A 22,237-nucleotide genomic window follows, 5' to 3' on the forward strand; every position below is an offset into this window, starting at 1 on the left:
GGGTGTTTAGGTAAGGAGGCATTCTTTACCCATGGCGCTTCTTGGCCTCTGAATGCCTACCCCTCTGTAGTCTTTCCACCAGAATTGATGCTTTGTCTATGAGAAACTTGGACATGTGGGCTCTGGACCACCCCGGAGTGGTTTTGTTTGTGTCTGTTAAGATGAACTCATAATATTGTTGAGATGGTTTGTAACACGGGGAGGATGTTTGAAAAACACTGAGGTGACTTCAGACTGGCCTGAGGTGAAAAGCGAGCTGGGACCAGCTGCAGGTGGTGAGCAGAGGCCCCCATGCCTCAGAACTGCTGTGTCTCATGTTTTCAGAGTGACTCGAGAAGGATGGATTTTCCTGTTAGATAGTATGTGCTTCTTCGTGGGACTCTCCCATGGGCTGCTTTAAGTTCAAATCTGAGTTTTGCATTTAGTTTGTAAGAAACTGAGCCACCACACCAGTTTCTGAAAGCGGACTCTCCTTTTATAGTCCCTCACTAAGCCTAGCCTGCCTTCACCAACAGACACTCCCCAAGCCCTGGTTACCAGGGCAGTGGTGTGAAGTTTGCAGCATGGTGGTCTGAGATCTGAAAGCGCACATTCCACGTTCTCTCTATAACCAAACCCCCTGAAGCTCCTATGTGCGACTTTGGCAGAAGACTAGAGAGACAAGTTGAAGGCTACAGCTAGTTGCTCTCAACTCTGTTCAGATCTCTCAGAACTATACCATTTCTAGCTAAGTGGCTTCATTTTTAAAAAGATCCCTGGTGGCTTTCTGTCTGAAATTTGTCTTGGTCTCTGTGCCCTGTCAATTCGATTTCTCCTTTTGTACTAAAGCAAGCAATATTTTATTTTTAACATGTCAGACAACAGTCTGCGTGTGCTTGGTGTTCTAAAATGTTCTGAGTCTTCGAAAAAGAGAAGGTCCTTTCCCTCCTGTTTGAATTGTATCTGGCCTTGTAAAGTTTCTAGATTTCCTGACTCTTTTGGAACGAGGAGGAAAATCTTTAAAATCACTCACTGGTTATTCATATCAAAGTATTGGGTTATTTTGACTTTTTGTCTGTTTTCAATGTTGATAAATTAGAATATTAGAGATGGGGCTGGCAGGATGGCTCAGCTGGTAAGCACTTGCCTTCATTTCCCTTTCCTTTCTTTCATTTCAAGTGCGAGAGCCTGAGCTCAGTTAGTAAGAATGCCACACCCCTTGACTGGCAGCCAATCTAGCATAATTGTCGAGATTATGGCCGAAGAGAGGCTTTGCCTCAAAGGATGTGGATAAAGTCCTGAGGGTGACATCCTGCGCTGTCTGCTGGCCTTCATACGCTCATAAAAGTACACAGTCAGTACGAAAGAAAGCAACTGTTTAGAAAGGTTAAAGATTCATGAGTTTGGAATTTTGTGGCTTATCTAACGTTTGCAGTATCACCCAGCCAGATTTACGCCATCACACAGGCTGGCTGCAGTGAGAGAGGGCGGCTGAGAAGCAGGAGAGTAAGTAAGGCCCGTGAATCCCCGACATCTTCATGAATTACAGAGCCCTTCCCGTCCCCACAGACAGAGAGCCCTTCCTGTCCCCATGTAGAATCCTTTATATACCCTAAAAAATTAAACAAAATTAGTCATGTGACTCTCAAAATTATACAGAACTAATGTGGTAAGGCAGAGTCTCTTCATGTGGTATAATTTATATGTTACAGGGTTGAGGAAATTTTAGGGCAGTTATAACATTGAAGGAAAGTTTTTTTTTTTTTTTTTTGTTTTTTTGACAGTTTTGTGTTTGTTCCTCAAAATAAAAAGCCTCGAGTCTGTGGAGATGAGTGATAACGGATGTGAGATGTTCTGATTAGATGCTTTGTAAAAAGGTTAATTTAGATCTTCAGTGATCTCTGTGGATCCCAGCCTGCTCCTCCCATCCAGAATGTGCCCAAATCCAGTGAGAGTGAGCGGTGTCAGTCTGGAGGAGTGTGTGTATGTGCATGCGTGTGTGTGTGTGTGTGTGTGTGTGTGTGTGTGTGTGTGTGTGTGTTGCTTTATTCGATTCCATTTTAACTATGAAAAGAGAATCAGTCACTCATGATTTATCAGACGTTTTTCCTTGTGTGATGAGAGGTTGCTGGGAGACAAAGGTGAACGAATGATGTCCTGGTGAACTGTTGGTCAGATAAACTCGTGCCTTGTAGCATTTGTTTATTGCACACGTCAGTATTTCTAGCCAGGCTGATTTTAAACCTGAGTTGCACCATCATGGCTTGCTTTGGACTTCTATTCCAAAAGCAGCAGAGAGAAGGCCTTTATTTTGGCTCGCAGCTTAAGGATATACAACTCCATGGCAGAGGAGGGAAGTTGGTTACATCGCATCTGCAGTCTAGAAGTAGCAAGAATGAATACCGCTATACAGCACTCTGGAGCCTCTCCCCCTCCCCCTCCCCCCTTCCCTCCTCTCCCTCTCCCCCTCCCTCAGGAATTGTTTTTAATTATGAGTATGTGCACATGTTCCCAAAGGCTTCTATAGAAAAGAACTTCAGATTTCCCTGTAGCTGGACTTACAGGAAATTGTGCTTGACGTGGGTGCTGGGAACTGAACTCAGGTCCTCTGCAAGACTGCTACATGCTCTAACCACTGAGCCATCTCTCCAGCCAAGCTTTGTCTTTTTTTTTTTTATCCAGTCTAGGACACCCCCACTCTTCCCAAGGAATATTACTCCCCACATTCAGGATGAGCCTTTGAGCTAATCTAGAGACTCTGTCACAGACATGCCTGAAAAATCTGTCCCTGGGTTGATCCCCAGGCCACTCAAGGTAACAACCAGGACTAACCATTACAGGCTGTGATTCGCCATCCCAAAGTCCAGCATGTTTTACCAGCGTGTAAATCATCTTCAACAAAACTCCCGTTTCTCCATTGCAGCAGACTCTGGAGTGGCCCAGGGCTCGGGGCAGGGGGATAACTCTAGGGCTTTCCCTTCCATTACCGTCCGACGGCACTGCACACTCAGAGTCCAGGAAAAGTGCTGTACAGGGATTTGGAAACTGAAATTACTTCTAGCTGGCGGCCTCAGGAGCTTTCACAGAGGAGGAAGAAGTTATGTCGGCTCTTGACAAGCGAGACTTTAATAATGGAGACAGAGAAAGCCCAGGAGCAGCACAGCATGGTCTCTGCAAGATGTAGCTTAGAGCAGCACGGCATGCAGCTGCTCGTGTGAAGTCACGCAGCTCAGGACATACGTGTGTGTACGTGTGTGTAGTTACACAGGTGCATATCTAGTCCATGGGGAATCTGACTTCTGAGAGCATTGCCCAGGTCCCAGATGGAGATGTGTGCTCCCTGCTTTTGCCACAGGTTATAAGAACCTTTTAAACTTTACCCATTTGATCAAAAGCACAATGAGGAAAGAAGCAAGACAGGGGAAAGTCAGCCCTTGTCAGCCTGTCCTCCAGCGTCTGCAGTGGGGCTGAGGGTTCCTTCTGAGATGTTTCTTTGTGGACACTTCCAGTCCCTTTTTTTACTTGCACTTGGGACTCTCATACACACACCACCACCACCACCACATGCACACATGCATATACCCCCCCACACACACATACCACACATACATGCACATACACCACACATACACACATGTGGCCCAATGTACACATATACATACCACACACACATGTACACATGCATACACCCCCCACACACATACACACACACACACACACACACACACACCTCATTCCTTGATTATTATTTGACAGTTTTTTAGCTTTGTCTTCTTTTCTTTTCAGGTATTTTCCTCGTTTACATTTTCAATGCTATCCCAAAAGTCCCCCATACCCACCCCCCCAATCCCCTACCCACCCACTCCCCCTTTTTGGCCCTGGGGTTCCCCTGTACTGGGGCATATAAAGTTTGCAAGTCCAATGGGCCTCTCTTTGCAGTGATGGCTGACTAGGCCATCTTTTGATACATATGCAGCTAGAGTCAAGAGCTCCGGGGTACTGGTTAGTTCATATTGTTGTTCCACCTATAGGGTTGCAGTTCCCTTTAGCTCCTTGGGTAATTTCTCTAGCTCCTCCATTGGGGGCCCTGTGATCCATCCAATAGCTGACTGTGATCATCCACTTCTGTGTTTGCTAGGCCCTGGCATAGTTTCACAAGAGACAGCTATATCTGGGTCCTTTCAGCAAAATCTTGCTAGTGTATGCAATGGTGTCAGGGTTTGGAAGCTGATTATGGGATGGATCCCTGCATATGGCAGTCACTAGATGGTCCATCCTTTCGTCACAGCTCCAAATTTTGTCTCTGTAACTCCTTCCATGGGTGTTTTGTTCCCATTTCTAAGAAGGGGCAAAGTGTCCACACTTTGATCTTCGTTCTTCTTGAATTTCATGCGTTTAGCAAATTGTATCTTATATCTTGGGTATCCTAAGTTTCTGGGCTAATATCCACTTATCAGTGAGTACATATTGTGCGAGTTCCTTTGTGATTGGGTTACCTCACTCAGGATGATGCCCTTTTTTGAGTCAATCTCATGTAGCCAAGGCTGGCCTTAAACAACTTAGAGATTTCTTCTTCTTCTCATGACCATCACAAGTAATCTTACTTATAAGTGTAATTCACTTGCTATTATATGTTTCTGTGGTGAGTTGTTAAGATCTAGCTGTGGCTACACTGAGGTTTTGTAGGAATTACAGTACAAGTGCCAGGCAGGAGCTGAAGGTCCTTCCCTGATGTCAGCAGCTGTCCTGTCACTAATGTCATCATCTCTTCCCTCCCGTTGTCATTGCTCCCATACATTTTATTTATATAAATGCAATAAGCCCAGGCTGTTCATGGAAATTCTAAATCTAATTTCCTGTGAATTGAAAATACACTAGGCATAGTGGTGCACACCTTTAATCCTAGTACTTGGGAGGCAGAGCAGGTGGATCTCTGTGAGTTCAAGGCCATCCTGGTCTACAGAGTGATTTCCAGGACAGCCAAAGCTACAGAGAGAAATCCCATCCTGAAAAGACCAAAAGTAAATAAAGAAAGAAAAGAAAAAAAATACACGGGCAAATATGAGCAAATGTTTTCATAATATCTAACCCTTGACCTAGAATTTTGAGAATGTTTTCCTTTGTCAACCTGCTTATGTTTGAAGTAATCCCTACCCCTTCCTGCCATGAAGGTCAAGAGAAATTAAAACCAGAACTAAAAATATGCATTTCATATGTTCTGTAGAAGACATTGATGTTGTATTTAAGGAGAAGCCTCATCTCGCTGGTAGAAAAATGACGAAGACAAACAAAACAAAACAAAACAAACAAACAAACAAAAAAACGCTAAGTCTCAACTCATCACCTTAGAGCAAGTCCTGCGTCCCTAAGAGCTCCTGCCTCAAGTTAGGTTTTGTTTTTCCTCCTAGGGAGGAGCATGAGGAGACGTCTGCAATCCGAGTTGGTTTCATCACATACAACAAAGTTCTCCACTTCTTTAACGTGAAGAGTAATCTGGCCCAGCCTCAGATGATGGTGGTGACGGATGTCGGAGAGGTCTTTGTTCCTTTGTTGGATGGGTTCCTTGTCAACTATGAAGAATCTCAATCTGTGATCCACAAGTAAATATCAACTGTCTTTCAGTGTGATGCAGATCAGATGTGTGTTTGAAGACCTATTGTGCTGCAGTTCAACTACAAGTGCAACTCTTGTCATTTAGGGTAGATTTTTCTCTTTCTGGTGTCCAGACCATTGTTAAAATATTCACTCTCAACCATTTAAATTCTTTCTCCTTGTTGGAAAGGGAAGGAAAGGGAAGGAAAGGGATGGAAAGGGAAGGAAAGGGAAGGAAAGGGATGGAAAGGGAAGGAAAGGGGCCTGTTCCTTGTATGAGCATACTCATATTAAGATAGAGCATCCTGTAAAGAGTTCTGGGTATTATAAATAGGTGAATCAAAAAGTGTCTACAAAGAAGGTAATTTAGTAAGTGTCCTATTCAAAGAGTAGGTTTTGGTGGCAGACAATGCTAAAATATCCTTCCCTAAGGAGTGTCTTTATCAGCTTGCCCATTCCCTGTGGGTAGCAGTTACCCACACATGCTGTTTATCAAGTAAATCCTGTATGTGTTGAGGCTTGAAACATCAGTGATTTATTTTCTGACATTTATGACAGGCTTGCTGAGCACTAAAACCCTTTCCCCGTGTTTTCCTCAGTTTATTGGACCAGATTCCTGAGATGTTTGCTGACTCTAATGAAAACGAGACAGTCTTTGCCCCGGTCATCCAGGCCGGCATGGAGGCCCTGAAGGTGAGCAGTGACCTACTTGATAACGTTTGTAACAGTGAGACTTAAAGAGGAGGTTTCGTCTATGCAGTAGAGCTTTCATCAAAGCCATAGGTTGTTAGGGTTTCTAAACCTTCCCAGTTTTTAGGAGGAAGGGAACCCAAGCCACAAGCACTCTCTGTGTTTAGACCCAGGCACTGTCAGCATCAGAACAGCCGATGTTGTCTGGATTTCAGCTCAGCCCCTCCCTTTGGCTTTTAGATGAACTTTTTATGGTCTGTTTTTAAAGTTGGTTCAGTCAAATCGGAACTGTACGATATGAGGAGGAAAATTCCCATAGTGTCCTCTCCTTGGGGTTTTCGAACTCACAAAGGCAAGGCCTGGGGACAGTTTGTGTCAGGGAAGTGACTGATGCACATGGCCTTATTGACTGGTGTTAAGTAATGGGAGAAGTTGTCCTTTGCCCATTGGGAAGGCTGAGCTCAAACGACATTTTGTCTTCATAGGACCGAAGATGGCAGTGTTGGCCTTGACAGCTCATGCCCGAAGTCAGTTTTAAAACTCTGTTGTTAAAATTAAGTCCACACCAACTTTTAAGATGGAATGAGTGACAGGAACAATCCAAGCAAACAGGGACAGTGGTGGTCTAGGCTGGTGAATGGGTCTCACGTGAATGTTGCATCTAATTGTATAGTAGGACCCTAGAGCCTGATTCTTGTCTCGGTTTCTGATTTCTGAGTGTTCAGGTGTGGCACCAGGGGCACTTGCTGTTTTCCAACTGTCAGACTGGTTGGAGATTTAATGGAAAACTCACAGTATATTCCACATCTCACATGGCTTGCAATTAGAACCCGTCCCACTGCAAGCTTTGGGGATTGTGGTATTCCACATCACACAACCATGCAGACCTATGTGGATTTTCATCCACTTTGAAGATGTGTGTTTTGTTGTCAGTGACAGTCTCTCCTCCAGTGAGGAGAAGGCCATAAGTAAATCTCTCCACACATCTCAATTCATAAAGCACTCTGAGCATCATTCTACTACTTTAAATAAGACTGGAAGCCGCATTTTATGTATGTGCTCATGTCTGAGGTGAATGACAAAAAGCTACTATTTGCCTAAAATATAATGTCCATAACAATAATAATATTGAAGTTGCTTGTGCGTTGCTTACTATAACATAATAACTATAGCATAAAGTGTTCTCTGCTATCCATTCACGAGTCTGGTTCACTGTAGTTCATGTGTCTGTGTATCATGTACATTACTTACATTGTTTTATTCATGTTTATTGTTATGTTAATGTATATTAATATTATATTAATACTGAGGTATATGAGAACTGCCTCAGTGTTATCATTCCTGTGATGAAACACTGTGACCAAAGCAACTTGGGGAGGAGAGGGTTTATTCGGCTTACTCTTCCATATCACTGCTCATCATCAAAGGAAGTCAGGACAGGAACTCAAACAGGGCAGGAACCTGGAGGCCTGAGCTCAGGCAGAGGCCATGGAGGGTGCTGCTGAGTGGCTTGGTCATCATGGCTTGCTCAGTCTGCTTTCTCATAGAACCTAGAACTACCAGACCTGGGATGGCCCCACCTACAATAGACTGGACCCTCTCCCATCAGTCACTTAAGAAAATATCCTACAGCTGGGTCTTATGGAAGATTCTTCTTAAAGTGCCCTCCTTCCAGATAACTCTAGCTTGTATCAAGTTGACATACAACTAGCCAATATAGAAATGCTGACGTTTTAAATGAGAAAACACTTAGTATCTAAACATAGCAGTTCACCTTACTTCATGAATTCAAAGTCAGGTCTTAAGGAGCTGAAAATCAGACTTAAATTAGTATAATTTTCATAAGAAGCCTCTAAAATTCTCACCTGTAGCCGTTACTCCTGGGACAAAAGCTAACACGTTTGAGGATGTGCAAAGGAGAAACTGGTGTTGAAGAGGCTTTCACTCACTCATTCATCCTTCTCAACCAATAAAATAAATCATTAAGTGCTTGTGGTTTCCAGGATGGTTTAGAGGCCCCTGTCCTGCGCCTACGTTTCATGAAGGGTGGCACGGGAGACTTCATTCTGTAATAGAAGACACAGTTCTTCTGGTAGTAAAAGCAGGGAGTGGGGAAGCCAAGGGTAACTTGGGAAAGGTCAGGACTATGGTATGGTCAGCAGGTCAGGATATTGTGTATCACAGAGGGCAGAGATGAGATCCCATCCGTGATGGGCAGGGAGTGGAAACCGAAGAAGCATCAGAATGGAAACCGGCTTTACTGCATCTAAGTGAAGGCATCTCAGAGCTGGGCCCCATCTGATGTACACGTTTCCTCTCATTCAGATAGATAGATACCAAGTAAACATTTTATACGCATATATACATATACAATTATTAATTATTATATACCACAAATATATATTCTATACTTATTATATATGAGGTATATGTAATTCACACATATATAGAATATATATGAATATAATAAACTTCATAAATCAAATAGAACAGATAAAAATTAGCAAAAAAAAAAAAAAAAAACCCACACAGGTAAATTTGTCACAAAGATAAACAGCAACTGTGTGGAAAGTCCTGTATGTATTCTCAATTATCCTTGAAATACTCAACTAAAGGCTTTATGTTTTTCTGTTGTGCTATGTGCATAGCATTTTCTAAGCCCAGCCTTCCCCCCTCCCATGAACCCTATTATTTCCTTCAGTCTCTGACACATGCATAAATCAATTTTCTGGGAGACCAACATTAGTAGTATTAACCAACCAGCTGACTCCTTTACTGTCAGTTGGGCCGGAGGTGTGCTGGAGAGATGCTTGAGTGCTTAAGAACACTTGTTACTCTTGTGAGGACACAGGTTCAGTTCCCAGCACTTCCATGGTGGGTCACAACCACCTGTAACTCCAGGGGATCCTATGCCCTCTTCTGGCCTCCATGGGTGCTGCACGCATATGATGTAAGCAAAACACTCAAACATAGAATAAAAATAAGTAAACTTTTTAAAACGAGTTGGGCAAAAAGTTGTAGATACATGGGTGTCAATGATTATTTCTGGAAACTATCATAGTCTGAGTAAAGGAGTTAAATCCACCTTTAGATAATCCACAATTAATACCAAAATTCAATTTTAAGCTCTATCTCGACACTCCAATCACAGACAATATGGAACACTTAATGAGGGAAAGACAGGGGCCCAACGTGGGAAATGGAACTATCTTGTCTTCAGGAAGTCTTTCATTTACAGAAGCTTGTAGCTTACAAGAGGGTGGGAGACAGTGTCATGAATGGGGAGTGGGGAGACCGTGAAGGAGGCAGCTGGCTGACATTAGCTAATAATACTAATGTTGGTCTCTCAGAAGGAAGACTGCTTATTATATTGGAGGTGAACTTTGCACAGAGTTCTTGAGACCTGCCCCTCATAATCGATTTCTACTGAAATCGGAAGGATTAATGCCATTCATCTCATTTCGGATGAGTCCCTCTTGTAAGCACAATCAAATTTTGGCAGAGACATCAAACTTTGTAGGGGTGTAAAACCCTTTGCCAGATATAAAATACTTTCTAAGTCTGTAGTCAGTGAAAGTGTAGCTTCAAAATGAAACAACTGAATAAGAACTAGTAAATACAGCTACGGTATATGTCTTTACATATGTGTGTGTGTTGTATTTCTGTAAGGTTTTTTTTTTTGCCTGTGTATGTATTGTGGGATATGTATACAAATGTGAGCGTGTGTATGGGTACATATGTGCAGGTGTGCATTTAAGTGTGTGTGTGCATATGTGTGAGTATGTGTGTAGTGTAGTGGTGTGTTTTTGGTGAGTGTGTGTGTGTGTCTACACCGGAAGTTGACCTCAGGAATCCTCCTAGATTGTTCTTTTTTTCCCTTAAGGTCGGGTCTGTCCTGAGCTGGAACCTTGCCAATTCTGGCTGTTCTTCTCTTTCTCCCAGTTGAATACTGGAATTATAGGCCTCCACCGTACCTGCCTCCACCGTACCTGCCTCCACCGTACCTGCCTCCACCGTACCTACAAGTTTTATTTTTTAATGGGGGTTGGGGATCTGGGCTAAGGTCCTCAAATTTGAATAGCAAGTACCTTATCTTTTGAGTCATCTCCATAGCCCCAGGCACTTTATATTTTTACAGTGCTGACTTTTTTTTTAATGGGCCCTGAGTAGGACAATCAAGTATGCCTATTATGATTAACTGAGCCATCAAAGTCTTCCAACTCTTGTTTTCTATGACTATGTCTACTAACTCACGAACGGTATGAATGAAGCACAGAGAAGCTAAGTGGTTTTCCTAAAGCCACTAAGCTAACACAGTGGCTAAGATTCCTAGCTAAGATTCTAACCCTAGCCTGTAGGAACTAGAACCTGTGATCTTAACACCTACGGTACAAATGTAGGAGTTCTGTGATTAGACACCATGAGTACAAGAAACTCAGTGAGTTCTTTAGGAAAATCGGGTGGCTCAGACAAGAAATATCTTACTTTATATTTTTGAGAGCTCCGTGTGAGTGTGAGAAATATTTTTAGTTTGATCCAATTAACACAGGAAGTCTCCGTCTGATGAGATTTTTCTCGTTCGTTTTTACAGTAAAAGACAGACACTGTCTCGAAAGCAGAAACAGAAGGGGAAGGTCATTTACATTTGAGGAAAAAGATGGTGGTGACAGTTTGGGTACAAATGCCAGCTGTTGCTTTCGTGGTGGTTTTAGCGCTGAAGAACATTTTAAACAGACTAAAAAGCAGTAGGCAGTTGGCAATGCTTGCCTGGTGTATACTCACTGCACACAGTCCTGAACGGGTGGAATTTTCCCAGCATCCCCTCTTCCCTCTCTCACCTTAGTTTCTTTCCCTTCTCTGGTATCTGTTCTGCTAGCAGGTCATATGCACATGTGTGTATATAAAACACAGGAGCCAAAGGTGAGAGGAAACGTGTTGTCCTTCTGAGTCTGCCATATTTAACTCAGTATGATAATCTCCACTTTAGTCCATTGCCCTGCAAGTGATTTCATTATTCTGCTTTATGGCAGAGTAAATCCCATTGTGTGTGTATTCCATGTCCTTTGTCACCTACTGATGAACACCTAGACTGATAGGTATCGCTGTGGTGGCCTTAGGGGGACTTTGTCTGTATATCCAGAAGTATTATATCTTTGTTATAAGGCGAGACAGTGTCACAGTTAAGAAAAGAAACTAACCCTTGGCCCTGTTTACTCAAGAGTGAGCCTGATTGGATTTGAAGAATCCTGGCCTCATCAGGTCTCTTTGAACAAAGACCGTTCTCTACATGCTGAACAACACAGCAAATACGGTAACAAAAGGGACAGAGGAACTTAATCGGTCTTTATAGGAGTCTTACAAGAGAGGAACTGACCCAGAATAGCACACAAAGCCACAATCCTATGTTATTGGTCTCTGTTCCCATGTTGTTGTTTTCTATAACTCTATTTGTTGATTTCAGTATCTCTCTGCTTCCAGTGAAAGGCAGTAGGTGAGGTCACCACATCTTACCCACACATATGTTGTCCAAGTCTATGGCATGCATGGGTCACCAAGGAGAAACAGAGCACGTATGTCAGGGAGTTCATCAGATTGGTTGCACTGTTTTCATCAAAGGTCACTTAATTCTGTAAGCAGGTTGACTATGTGGTCATAAGTGACCTTCAAGCTCGTTATTAGCTTGGTTACGGGTTGGGTGAAGTCCGGTTTGTAAAAGCGGTCTCCAGGCAGCGTTACTCAGAACACTCATCCCTGCATGGTGGTTCCGCTTCAGTTCCTGGAGGAGCTCCACACACACTCTTCTCCACACTGACTGGCTGATCTGTATTCCTCCTAACAACGTACTAGAGGTCCCCTTTGTCCTCTTCCCCAACAGTACTTTGTTTCTCTGTTTCCGTTGTTACCTTGCTGACTGGAACGAGGTGCCATTTTTCACATGTTTATGATGCTCTTCGAACAGAATCTTAACCCACAGCGTTGTGTGTGCTTCTGCAGGCAGCAGAGTGCCCGGGGAAGCTCTTCATCTTCCATTCCTCTTTGCCTACTGCCGAAGCACCGGGGAAGCTCAAGAACAGAGACGACAAAAAGCTGGTGAACACAGACAAAGAGAAGGTACGTGGGGACAGCTAGCCTTGGAGGTATTGCTGAAGCTATGCTAGAAGGGGTCTCCCCCTTCATGAGTATTTTCAACGGTAAAACACTGAAGGATTTCATGTTGCTAAAGCAGCTGATATCTGACATACCTATAGATGATCAAATGACATCTTCCATGTGTGATCTATGAGACTGTTAGGGAAATGGAGGTGGGGGTTGTATGAAGTGGAGAGGGAAGACAGGTGCCCTGTGACCTCACTCACCAGAGGACGAGACACTCGTCATGAAGCAAAGGCACCCAGTGCTGAAAGAAGCCTTTGCTCCAACCTGAGACAGGACGGCCGCCATGAACAGCCTCTGACGGAAGATGCTTCTGACTGAATGCACACACCTCTGTCACACAACACCATCCAACCTATAGAGCTGCATGCAGGACAGTAGATTGACAACAGGGGTAGGGACAGCTCCAGTAAGGCTACTGGAGTATCAAATAACCTGAAGGCAAGCAACTGTTTTATTTCATTTGCCCAGTCTACCTATGCAGAGGGAAAAAATTCCATATTTTTCTCATTTAAAATTCCTAATTAAAAAAATTAATAGAAACTTAAATTTTAATAGAAAAAATATTGTATTAAATGGTTTTTAATACATTGTTGGCTTTTCTTTTTATTTTCTTTCATCGTTTTCTTTAGATACTTTTCCAGCCCCAAACAGCTGTCTACGAATCTCTGGCCAAAGACTGTGTGGCCAACAGCTGCTCAGTGACTCTGTTCCTCTTCCCCAGTCAGTTTGTGGATGTGGCTTCCTTGGGTCTGGTTCCTCTGCTCACGGGAGGAACTCTTTACAAATACAACGTTTTCCAGGTAAGCGGCAAGCCGCCTGTCCCTCTCAGTTCCTTTCCGGTTTGAGTCTTGAGTCTGTCTCTGTCTTTCTCCCTGTCTTTCTCTGGTGCTGTCTCTCACCCAGCCCCGTGTGTGTGTGTTTGTGTGGTGGGGCTTGAGTATATGTGTGCACACATGTGTTGCTTCAGATGGGCAAGGCAGGACTTTCAGGAGTCAGTTCTCTCCTGCATCTAGCTGGGGTCGAATCTTGTTGTTTCTATTACTCGGGCACTGGGCACTGACCTAGGCTGGCTTGCCTGGCAAGCTTTCTGGTGGCTTCTGTCTGTGCCTCCTGTCTTACCCTAGGAGTTTGTGGATTACTGCTTTGAGCTACCACACCCAATTGTTGTTGTGTGTCTGTCTCCTGTTTACATGAGTCTCAGGACCAAGCTCAAGTCCATAGGCTTCCACAGAAGTGTTTTTAAGGGCTGAGCCATCTCCCCAACCCAGTTTAAGTTTGATGCTTAGATCATGGGGTAAGAAAGTTGTGTCCTATTGTGGACAACTAGCAAAAGTAAATTCAAGCAATGTAAAACCACATGGGGTTGATTGGCTTCCCACTGATTTTAGGCACACATTGAGCTCACATTAGCCAAGTCGTGTACTTGCTGTAGGGGAAAGTCTACTTTATATTAGAGATACCTAAGATAATATTTGAAAACATAACTGCATGTTTGTTTTCATTTGATGAAATCTCAGGCAGGTTCAGCTGATTATACCCTCTACTCTTCCACATTGGACTAATATGCCTCCCCTGAATTTGGCAAAGGCACACACCCCAGTTTAGGATAGGCACAGTCACAAGCTTTTCCTGTGGACAGTTGTGCCTTGACGTCTTACTAAATTTAGACACAGAGAATGGGCATTGCCTTCTCCTGAGGAGGGGCCCGACCAGGTCACAGGGCAACTGATCATAGAGGGGTGTTTCCCTACCATGACAAATGCTCAGCCTGTTTTTGCTTATGAGTGATAAAGCAACAGCCAGTTGTATATTTGTATTAGAAGTTAACTAAGATTGAAGTAAGACCAAAGATTGAGAATGAAATACATTTTTTCAAAAAGCTTTAAGAACCCTTTGAAGACTTCTAGATAAATATATGTCTACAGATACACTTGAATATAAGGTCATAATGAAAAAATCCAACATTCGTCTGGGCAGAATTCTGAGTATTTGAGGCACAGTGCAAGTGTCTCAGCTCATTCTCCGGTGAGGAATATACACTTGATCAGAAACCTTAAAGTCCTGGCTGGGGTAGCTCTGGAGTCCCACATGGGTGAAGCTATCGTCCCTGAATGAGTTAGGTGCAGAGCGGTCCAGGGCAGTGTTGGCAAGGGCACTGATGTCACCGCTATTGATTTCATCCCCTTATGTTTCAGTAGTGTGCTAGTTCTATATAACTTTGGATATAAGCCCTTTACTTGTTTGTCAATATACCAAAGCATACTATTGATTTCATCGTGCTATTAAAAAAGACGTGCTGTCATAGTCTAATAGGAGAGACCTCTGGCAATAAGGAATATAAGATTTTATAATCAGTGTTAGTGTTATTTTGGATATGAGCTTTTATGTGCTTTGTTGTAGACTGAACCATATCTTAGCATTTGCGTATTAGCTTTAAAAGTAAAAATTGTAATAGCATCTTCCATTAAGTAATATTGCCGGGTGTGAACAACACAGGCAGGCATCTGGTGTGTACCTGAAGTATCTTTTATGAGTACTGTCTGTGATGCCTGTTTCCTTTCCTCTTCTCTTTGTTTGGGGGATTGAGAACAAGAGTCTGTGTGTATCTGTGTGTATCTGTGTGTGTGTGTGCATGTGCGCGCGCGCACCTCTCTGTGCCTGTCAAGCAGAAGTGTTGAGAATCTTATAAAAGTCTATCTGACCAGGTCAGAGGCACATCATTGGCTGCTGCTTGTCAGCAAAGTCATGTTTTAGGTGAATCTCAGCTCAGTAGCACATGATCCAGGACTCCATTAGTATTGCTTAGGTGTGGGCAGTGAGCAGCTTTCGTAAATATGCTTTAAAAGAGGAGTCAAGAAGTCCAAGGGAAGTGTTTTATTCTCTAGACTCTGTATGAACTCTGAGCTTCAGACTATGAATATGGTCAAATAAAAGACACCCCCCTCACCTACACCACCACCTTTACGGCGTCTTTCTGCAGCTTCACTGAATATGTTAAACCACGCATTGTTCCCTGTGTCTAACACTAGACCCTTGAGTGACTCGCTTATGCTATTGCTTCATTTGCAAAATAAATGAATAATCTTCCCATCCAAAGGTTATGAAGTGAATAAATAGGTAAGGGCTTTATTTATTAAAACTTAAGAGTCACACTGCCAAAGATTATGTACTTTCATAAGGTCATATATGTACATAAGATATCCCTGTAAGTATGCTAAATCAAAATATAAAAAGTGATAAAAAAAAATGAGTTAAAAGTAGCATTATTTGGAGTCTTTTACTGCCACCTGGTGGCCACTGATCACACTTTGTCTTGTAGATACATTCAGATAGCCAAAGGTTTCTGACCGACCTCCGGAATGATATTGAGAAGAAAATAGGCTTCGATGCTATCATGAGGGTTCGGACCAGCACAGGTAATCCTCACACACACCATTTCACGTCTTCTGCACAGTTACTGTGTCGTAGAAGAAGAGGCAAATCTTCCTTTGTCCCTCTGCTGTAGGTTTCAGGGCCACTGATTTCTTTGGTGGAATATTCATGAACAACACCACAGATGTGGAAATGGCGGCCATCGACTGCGATAAAGCCGTGACAGTGGAGTTCAAGCACGATGACAAGCTCAGTGAAGATGTCGGGGCCCTGATCCAGGTGACTAAGCCGCCAAGCGTGCACCTCTCTTCCTAACAGAACTCTTTCTCCCAAGCAGGAGTCCTTAGAGTACTCGCGCGTGACTTGCCCGTAGGTCAGTAAATAGGTGCTACTTATGTGGCACAGCGGTCAATGGCCTGGCCACCAAGGTGAAGGGTCAGGCAGCAACAAACTGCCCTCTGTGACGTGGCTGTGTCCAAGGTTCTTGTAGTCAGGTGACCCTCCCCTAGTTAGTTCATTTTAGTTAATTTGCCCTTTTAAAGGTACTACCTCCACGTTCTTCCCTATGCAAGAGCACACCAATTGGCTGTCCACTGCCAGACAGCCAAGTCAGAAAACATGCATACAAGTAACATTATATGTTATAGTATTATACTGGGGAATATAACACACACACACACACACATGCATATGTACATGTAATAACAAGTAGTGAGATAAGAGGCCATGGGTTTTAAGGAGAGAGTGAAGGAGTGAATAGGAGGATTTGGAGAGAGGAAAGGCAAGGGAGAGATGTTGTGAAAGGGAGGGAGAAATCTCAAAAAAGAAAACAAAAGGTCCTACCTCCAAATGAAGTCTTAGTCTAAGGTGCAGGGCTGGGGGTTTAGAATGTCAGCATATTGGGGTCACAGTGTAGCCTCTGGGATTCTGCTAAGCATTATGTCATAAGCAAGTGGGCTAGGACTGGCTTTGAGTAAATATCAGTTAAAGAAATAAAATAAGAAAAATCGATTTAAAGATCTGAGTTTTCAAACATCAGCTTTACACTGGAAGGGTGGAGAGATTGGCCCAGGATGAGCAGAGTTCTAATGCTTGGTTTTGAATCACAGGCGCCTAGGTAGTGGCTGGGTTCCAGCAGACCTGAGTGCACCGTAAAAATAGCTATGCTCTTTCATGGGACGTGATCTTGGGCAGAGCCAGGCATGCGTGCCGACTTTGTTTCTGGACGTAGGTCCATGGTAGTAAAATCTGTGAAATGCAAGTCAATGTGAAATGTGCACAGATATTTACATGTGACTGGCTTGATCGCTTAAACCATTGAAATGTTACAGCGAATTAATTAGCCTTCCCCCAGGTATCATTCAGTCTTGAAAAGTAACAGAGAGACACTGGGAATTTTTAGAAATCATTGATCTGTACGTATGATTCTATACACTTCAGCGGGATTAAATTAGCTTGGCTGGGTCTGGTCAGTAATACCCAGGTCTCCATGTTGTTTCTGCAGTGTGCTGTGCTCTACACGACCATCAGTGGTCAGCGAAGACTCCGGATTCACAATCTCGCCTTAAACTGCAGCACCCAGCTAGCGGATCTGTACAAGAGCTGTGAAACTGATGCCCTTATCAACTTCTTTGCCAAGTCAGGTAGCGTCTTGCTAATCTCATAGCTCGGTGAGTCAGCTGAGACTCATTGGGTAGCTAGTTAGAAGCTGGAAAATACTACAAGAACCAGTGAAATAGAAGGTTGGAGAATGGCCATCTCCTCTAGCCATAATGAGGGAGACCAGACTCTCTGGGGTCAGGCCACACAGATTTGGCCTAAGTTTTCTTGCTAGTGAGGTGTCTGAGGTGTAATGTAAGAGTGTGAGTGTGTTCTCTAGCACTGCTGACTTACGCCACTGTTGATTATCTGGGCCCTGATGACTAAGAAGCAGGATGGGTGATTTCTTTGCCCTTCTGAAAGCCTATACTTAAGGTATGGAAGAGAGCATTCCAGCCTGCAGAAGTCAGGACTTGGGGAGATAACAAACTGCTCTGTCTTTTCTGTGTATGGAATTCTATTTCTAGTCGTCTCAAGATAAATATGGGTCGCTGTCACCCTTTGCCATAATTAGACCAGTGTCCCTCTTTGCCTAGATCACACTACTCAAAAGAGGAGCAGCAGAGAGCATTATCCTTGTTTGGTAGTCCAAAGATAACAGAAACTGGTTCTTTGTTGTTATTCAAAGAGATCAGTTTCTAAAACTTTCTGTCTTTTCTGTTTGCGGTTTTGTGCTTCTAGCTTTTAAAGCAGTTTTGAACCAGCCCTTGAAGGCCATCCGGGAAATTCTAGTCAATCAGACTGCCCATATGCTGGCGTGTTACCGGAAGCACTGTGCGAGTCCGTCTGCAGCAAGCCAGGTGAGGAGGTCCCTGCTGTCCTGAGCTGTCATTGTGTGCAGAGCACGCGTGCAGTGACAGCCACAAATACACTGTTTATAAACAGAGAAATGTCACAATATGCTCGGATTCCCTTTTGTATATAGACCTAGGTATTTCGTTGTAAAATGTGCATGCTTAAATATATTTGAGGCATATAAATAAGGTTGCCATGAATTGATGGTATTAATAACAGTGGCTCTTTCAAAAGTAAATATGTTATAGCATAAATGATGAAATTATTTTCACTTAAAAGTTACATAGACCTGACTGCCCTGCCTCTCTCTGTGTAGACCAGGCACTCCTTGAATGTGTGGCAATCCTCCTGCCTCAGCTTAAACAGTATTAATTTCTTTGAAACAAGTGTCTCTGGGCATCCTGTAAGTGATTTGAACATTTAGGGAAACCTTGAGCCATTTGCCTTGCTTATCTCCTCTCATCACTCGCTTCCCCGTGTCAGGAAAGTTAGCTGCTGCTTTTCACTGTTGGATCCTGAAGAGCTAACTAATTTTGATTCAAAACGAATTCTATGAGCAACTAGTGGAAATTTTTTTTCCCAATTCTTTGTTAAAGTAGTTACTCCACATTTGAGGAAGCTGTCAGCAGGAAGAGAATACAGGCCATCTAAATTTACCAGCTGAGAGAAGAGGGCAAACATTTGTTAGACCACACTTTACAGGGAAGTCCCCTTTGGGCTACCCGAAGTGATTATTCACCCGTTCTTTTAACTTCTGTGTTGACAGTTATGCATGGCTGGTCAGTTCTCTTGATTATATGTCTGGGGAGGGAACAGAATCAGGGGTCCAGGTTACTGAGGCCTACCTCAGCACTATGAGACCTGTCTCCAAAAAAAAAAAAAAAGGAAGGAAGGAAGGTTAAGGGGATAAGAAAAGCAAAGCCAGACAGGCAGAATTGGGAAGTGTGCTTGTTTGAGTCACGTGATCCCACCAGGTGCTTATGGACTCCATCTTGGATGGAGTTGAGTCATGAGCACTTTGCACCCATCCATACTACCTGTCTTGGATTTCTGGAAGACACTCTTCTGCCTCTGGAGTAGCTCTCCTTTCAGAAGAATCAGTTGACACTGAGCAGGTATAGTTAGTGTCTTCTCTCAAAGTTTATTTGCTAATATTAAAATGGCTTGCCTTTAAAGACCTTAAATGAAAAAAAAAAAAAACGATCTTGCTTGTTTAAGGGAGAAAAGTAAAACTTACCATCTCGTTCTGGTTTAAAAGCTAGAAGACTTGTATCTACACCCAATCACCTGCTTTTATGGCTTAAATGTAGAGCAAACCATTGAGACACTTGTTTTACTCAGAACAAGTCAATAGAGCGGATTCCTGCTCTTTGAAAATGAGATTTTTCCTTTTCCATTTGAGCCTTTCATGGCACCCTTCAACCACCAATGAAGCTAGGGTCCTGGCAATCCAGTCTTCTCCAACACCCACCTCCATACACTGGTACCCTGAGGACCAAGCCTTCAATACTGCATCTGTAGAACACTTTCCATATCCAGGCCAGACCATCAAGACACATACTTTGATTGTGTAACGGACCTGTGTGGACTGCTTTTGCAGTTACCAAAGCAAGAGAAGCCACTGGGCTATGACATTTAAGGAGGAACCACTCAGACTCAGGGGCTCCGCCGTGAGAAGCATCAGGAGAACGCTACAGTAACTGTTCTGGTTTACATCCGTGGGCTCGTTAACTTTATGAGTGCTAATAAGCCACTCATATATTTGAGAGTGAAATGTTCCTCACAAGGCAAACGAGGGGCTGAAGAGCTGCCTCAGCAGTTTAGAACACTTGGTGCTGCGCTTGATCTCCAGCAGCCACATGGTGGCTCACAACCATCTGGGACTCCAGTTCCAAGGGATCCTGTAGTCTCTTCTGACCTCTGAGAACACTAGGAATTCATGTACCGCACACACATACATTGGAGCAAAACATTTGCACACTTGAGATAAAGTAAATCTTTTATTTAAAATGCCAGTGAAGTCCTCTTAAAAAAAAAAAAGACAGAGACTTTAACTACAAAATTGCCAATGTTTTTGTTCATGACTGCTTTGTTGTTAGAAAACGCAAAAACATTTTCCAAACTTGGTCAAATCAGGGTTGGATGAATTTTGGCTCTCCCCTAACCCTTGCTTGCTCTCCAGGGTAATTTCACTATGGAGGAGTCAGGAATGCTCAGGGGAGATTTTACAGTAACAATCTGTGCCTACACACTTTCCTTCTAACCTCAGGGACATTAGTAACACTTCCTTCTTGCTTTCTTCCACTCTAATGATGCTTTCCTCCATCAGCCTTCTTTCCTGTTTCTCTTCCTTTCTTCCCTCTGGTCCATACAACCCAGCCTTCTCTGTCAGCCTCTGTAGAGCTGTCTTCATAAGTGCCAAGCTCACCCCGCTGTGGCACTTAAAATGATGGATATATAAATAACCTGAATATTCCTGGTTAACTTGAGGCAGTGAGTAAAATTCCAGGATGTTGGGAGGGTGAATATGCACTTCTGTCTGTGAAGCCAAGAGAATGTATTCTTCATACTGTGTTATAAGTTGCTTAGAAATGGCACTGGGGCCGCTGGCTCTGGAACATGACCGTGTCCCAGTTCCTGCATCTTCTGTTTACTCACTCTGGTGCCTTGAAGTGAGATCAGATGTTGAGGTGAAACATTGTGGAATGTGCTTGCCTAAATCAGCAACAATTTTCTGATACTGTTATACTTCTTACTCAGCAGAATATGAGAAGAGACTTCTGATATGAAGGTGTACGGGGTATAAGATGTGGAATGCATCCTGTCAGGGTCCTGAGGGTAGCTTTTCTTGTCATTGAGGATTGGAGGATTCTGATAACACACACACCACACACACACACACACACACACACACACACACACACACACACACACAGGTATACAAAGAGAGAGAAAGGTAAAAATAGGAAACAGTCATGAAACAAGTGTTTTCTCTTTCAGCTTATACTGCCAGATTCCATGAAGGTGCTGCCTGTGTACATGAACAGTTTGTTGAAAAACTGTGTGCTGCTCAGCAGATCGGAGATCTCCCCTGATGAGCGGGCTTACCAGCGGCAGCTGGTCATGACCATGGGCGTGGCTGACTCCCAGCTCTTCTTCTATCCACTGCTCCTGCCAATCGTAAGCATGGGCCCTGGAGATGTCTGGGAGGGAAGCGTGTGTTGGAGTCAGCACTGTGCAGCCTAGGCCCGTAGCAGAAGCTCTCTGGCATGCAGCATGCTCATGTGCTCAGCGTGGCAGTGGAAGGTGTAAGGAGTCCTGCTTCACTGGCTTGTTCAGGTCGCTTTCCCTTCTGCATTACTCTCAAGGTGGTAGTAACCCATTAAGTAGGCCCCTTTAGAAGTCTATAAACAAGTTGGTGCCAGAAGACTTCAATCGAATTCCACATCTTAGAAGACCACTCACTTCTACATATGCTGGGGGAATCTTGTGTGGGCGTGTGTGGTCTGTCTTCCTATAATGTGTGACTAAGAGTCACCATGTGCAGTCAGAGGCTAACAGATGAACTCGTACTTGAGGGTACTCATGCCATGCAAGAGTCCTCAGTGTCTCCCATGGCAACACATTTCTCTCTGTTGAGGTGTTGTTAACGTCTTGAAAACCCTGCACTCTGCCTGGTGGGATGTGTACAACTCCTCCTTGATCATAGTGCTAACAGATAGTAGGCACTTGTTGCTGGAAATATTAAAAAGAACAGCAAGTTCCCGCGCTACACCCAGCTTCTCTCTGCCCCTGTCTCTAAGCCTCTGCCTCTAAGCTAGTTCCCAGCTCCAGTTCGCTTGTCTCAGTACTGCCTGTACCTTCTCAACCAAAAACCCCCTGTGGTCACCAGTCCCACATTCCACTAACCCAGTAAAACAAAACTCTAGAAGCTTATAATTAATCAGTCAGATTTATATATCAATAAATTCTCAATATACAAGATGCCCACACAATAAATTCAGGGCCAGTTGATAATGGTACATACAAGCTGCCCACCTAGTTTAGACAAGTT

General features: G+C 43.5%; 1 protein-coding gene across 4 annotated transcripts in view; it reads left to right on the top strand.

Moving 5' to 3' along the window:
- Window positions 1–22,237, top strand: part of Sec24d (Sec24 related gene family, member D (S. cerevisiae)) — a 100,841-nt gene that overhangs the window by 72,853 nt on the left and 5,751 nt on the right. For all 4 annotated transcript variants that reach the window (XM_030252809.1, XM_030252810.1, NM_027135.2 and 1 more), the window contains 9 exons: window positions 5,388–5,579; window positions 6,171–6,264; window positions 12,256–12,372; window positions 13,047–13,217; window positions 15,737–15,833; window positions 15,923–16,068; window positions 17,294–17,432; window positions 18,070–18,188; window positions 21,184–21,363. In XM_030252809.1, coding sequence (XP_030108669.1) covers window positions 5,388–5,579; window positions 6,171–6,264; window positions 12,256–12,372; window positions 13,047–13,217; window positions 15,737–15,833; window positions 15,923–16,068; window positions 17,294–17,432; window positions 18,070–18,188; window positions 21,184–21,363 — 1,255 coding nt within the window. The remainder of the gene's footprint in view (window positions 1–5,387; window positions 5,580–6,170; window positions 6,265–12,255; window positions 12,373–13,046; window positions 13,218–15,736; window positions 15,834–15,922; window positions 16,069–17,293; window positions 17,433–18,069; window positions 18,189–21,183; window positions 21,364–22,237) is intronic.

This window comes from Mus musculus, chromosome 3, assembly GCF_000001635.26.
Source record: "Mus musculus strain C57BL/6J chromosome 3, GRCm38.p6 C57BL/6J".
In the NCBI taxonomy this organism is placed as follows: domain Eukaryota; kingdom Metazoa; phylum Chordata; class Mammalia; order Rodentia; family Muridae; genus Mus; species Mus musculus.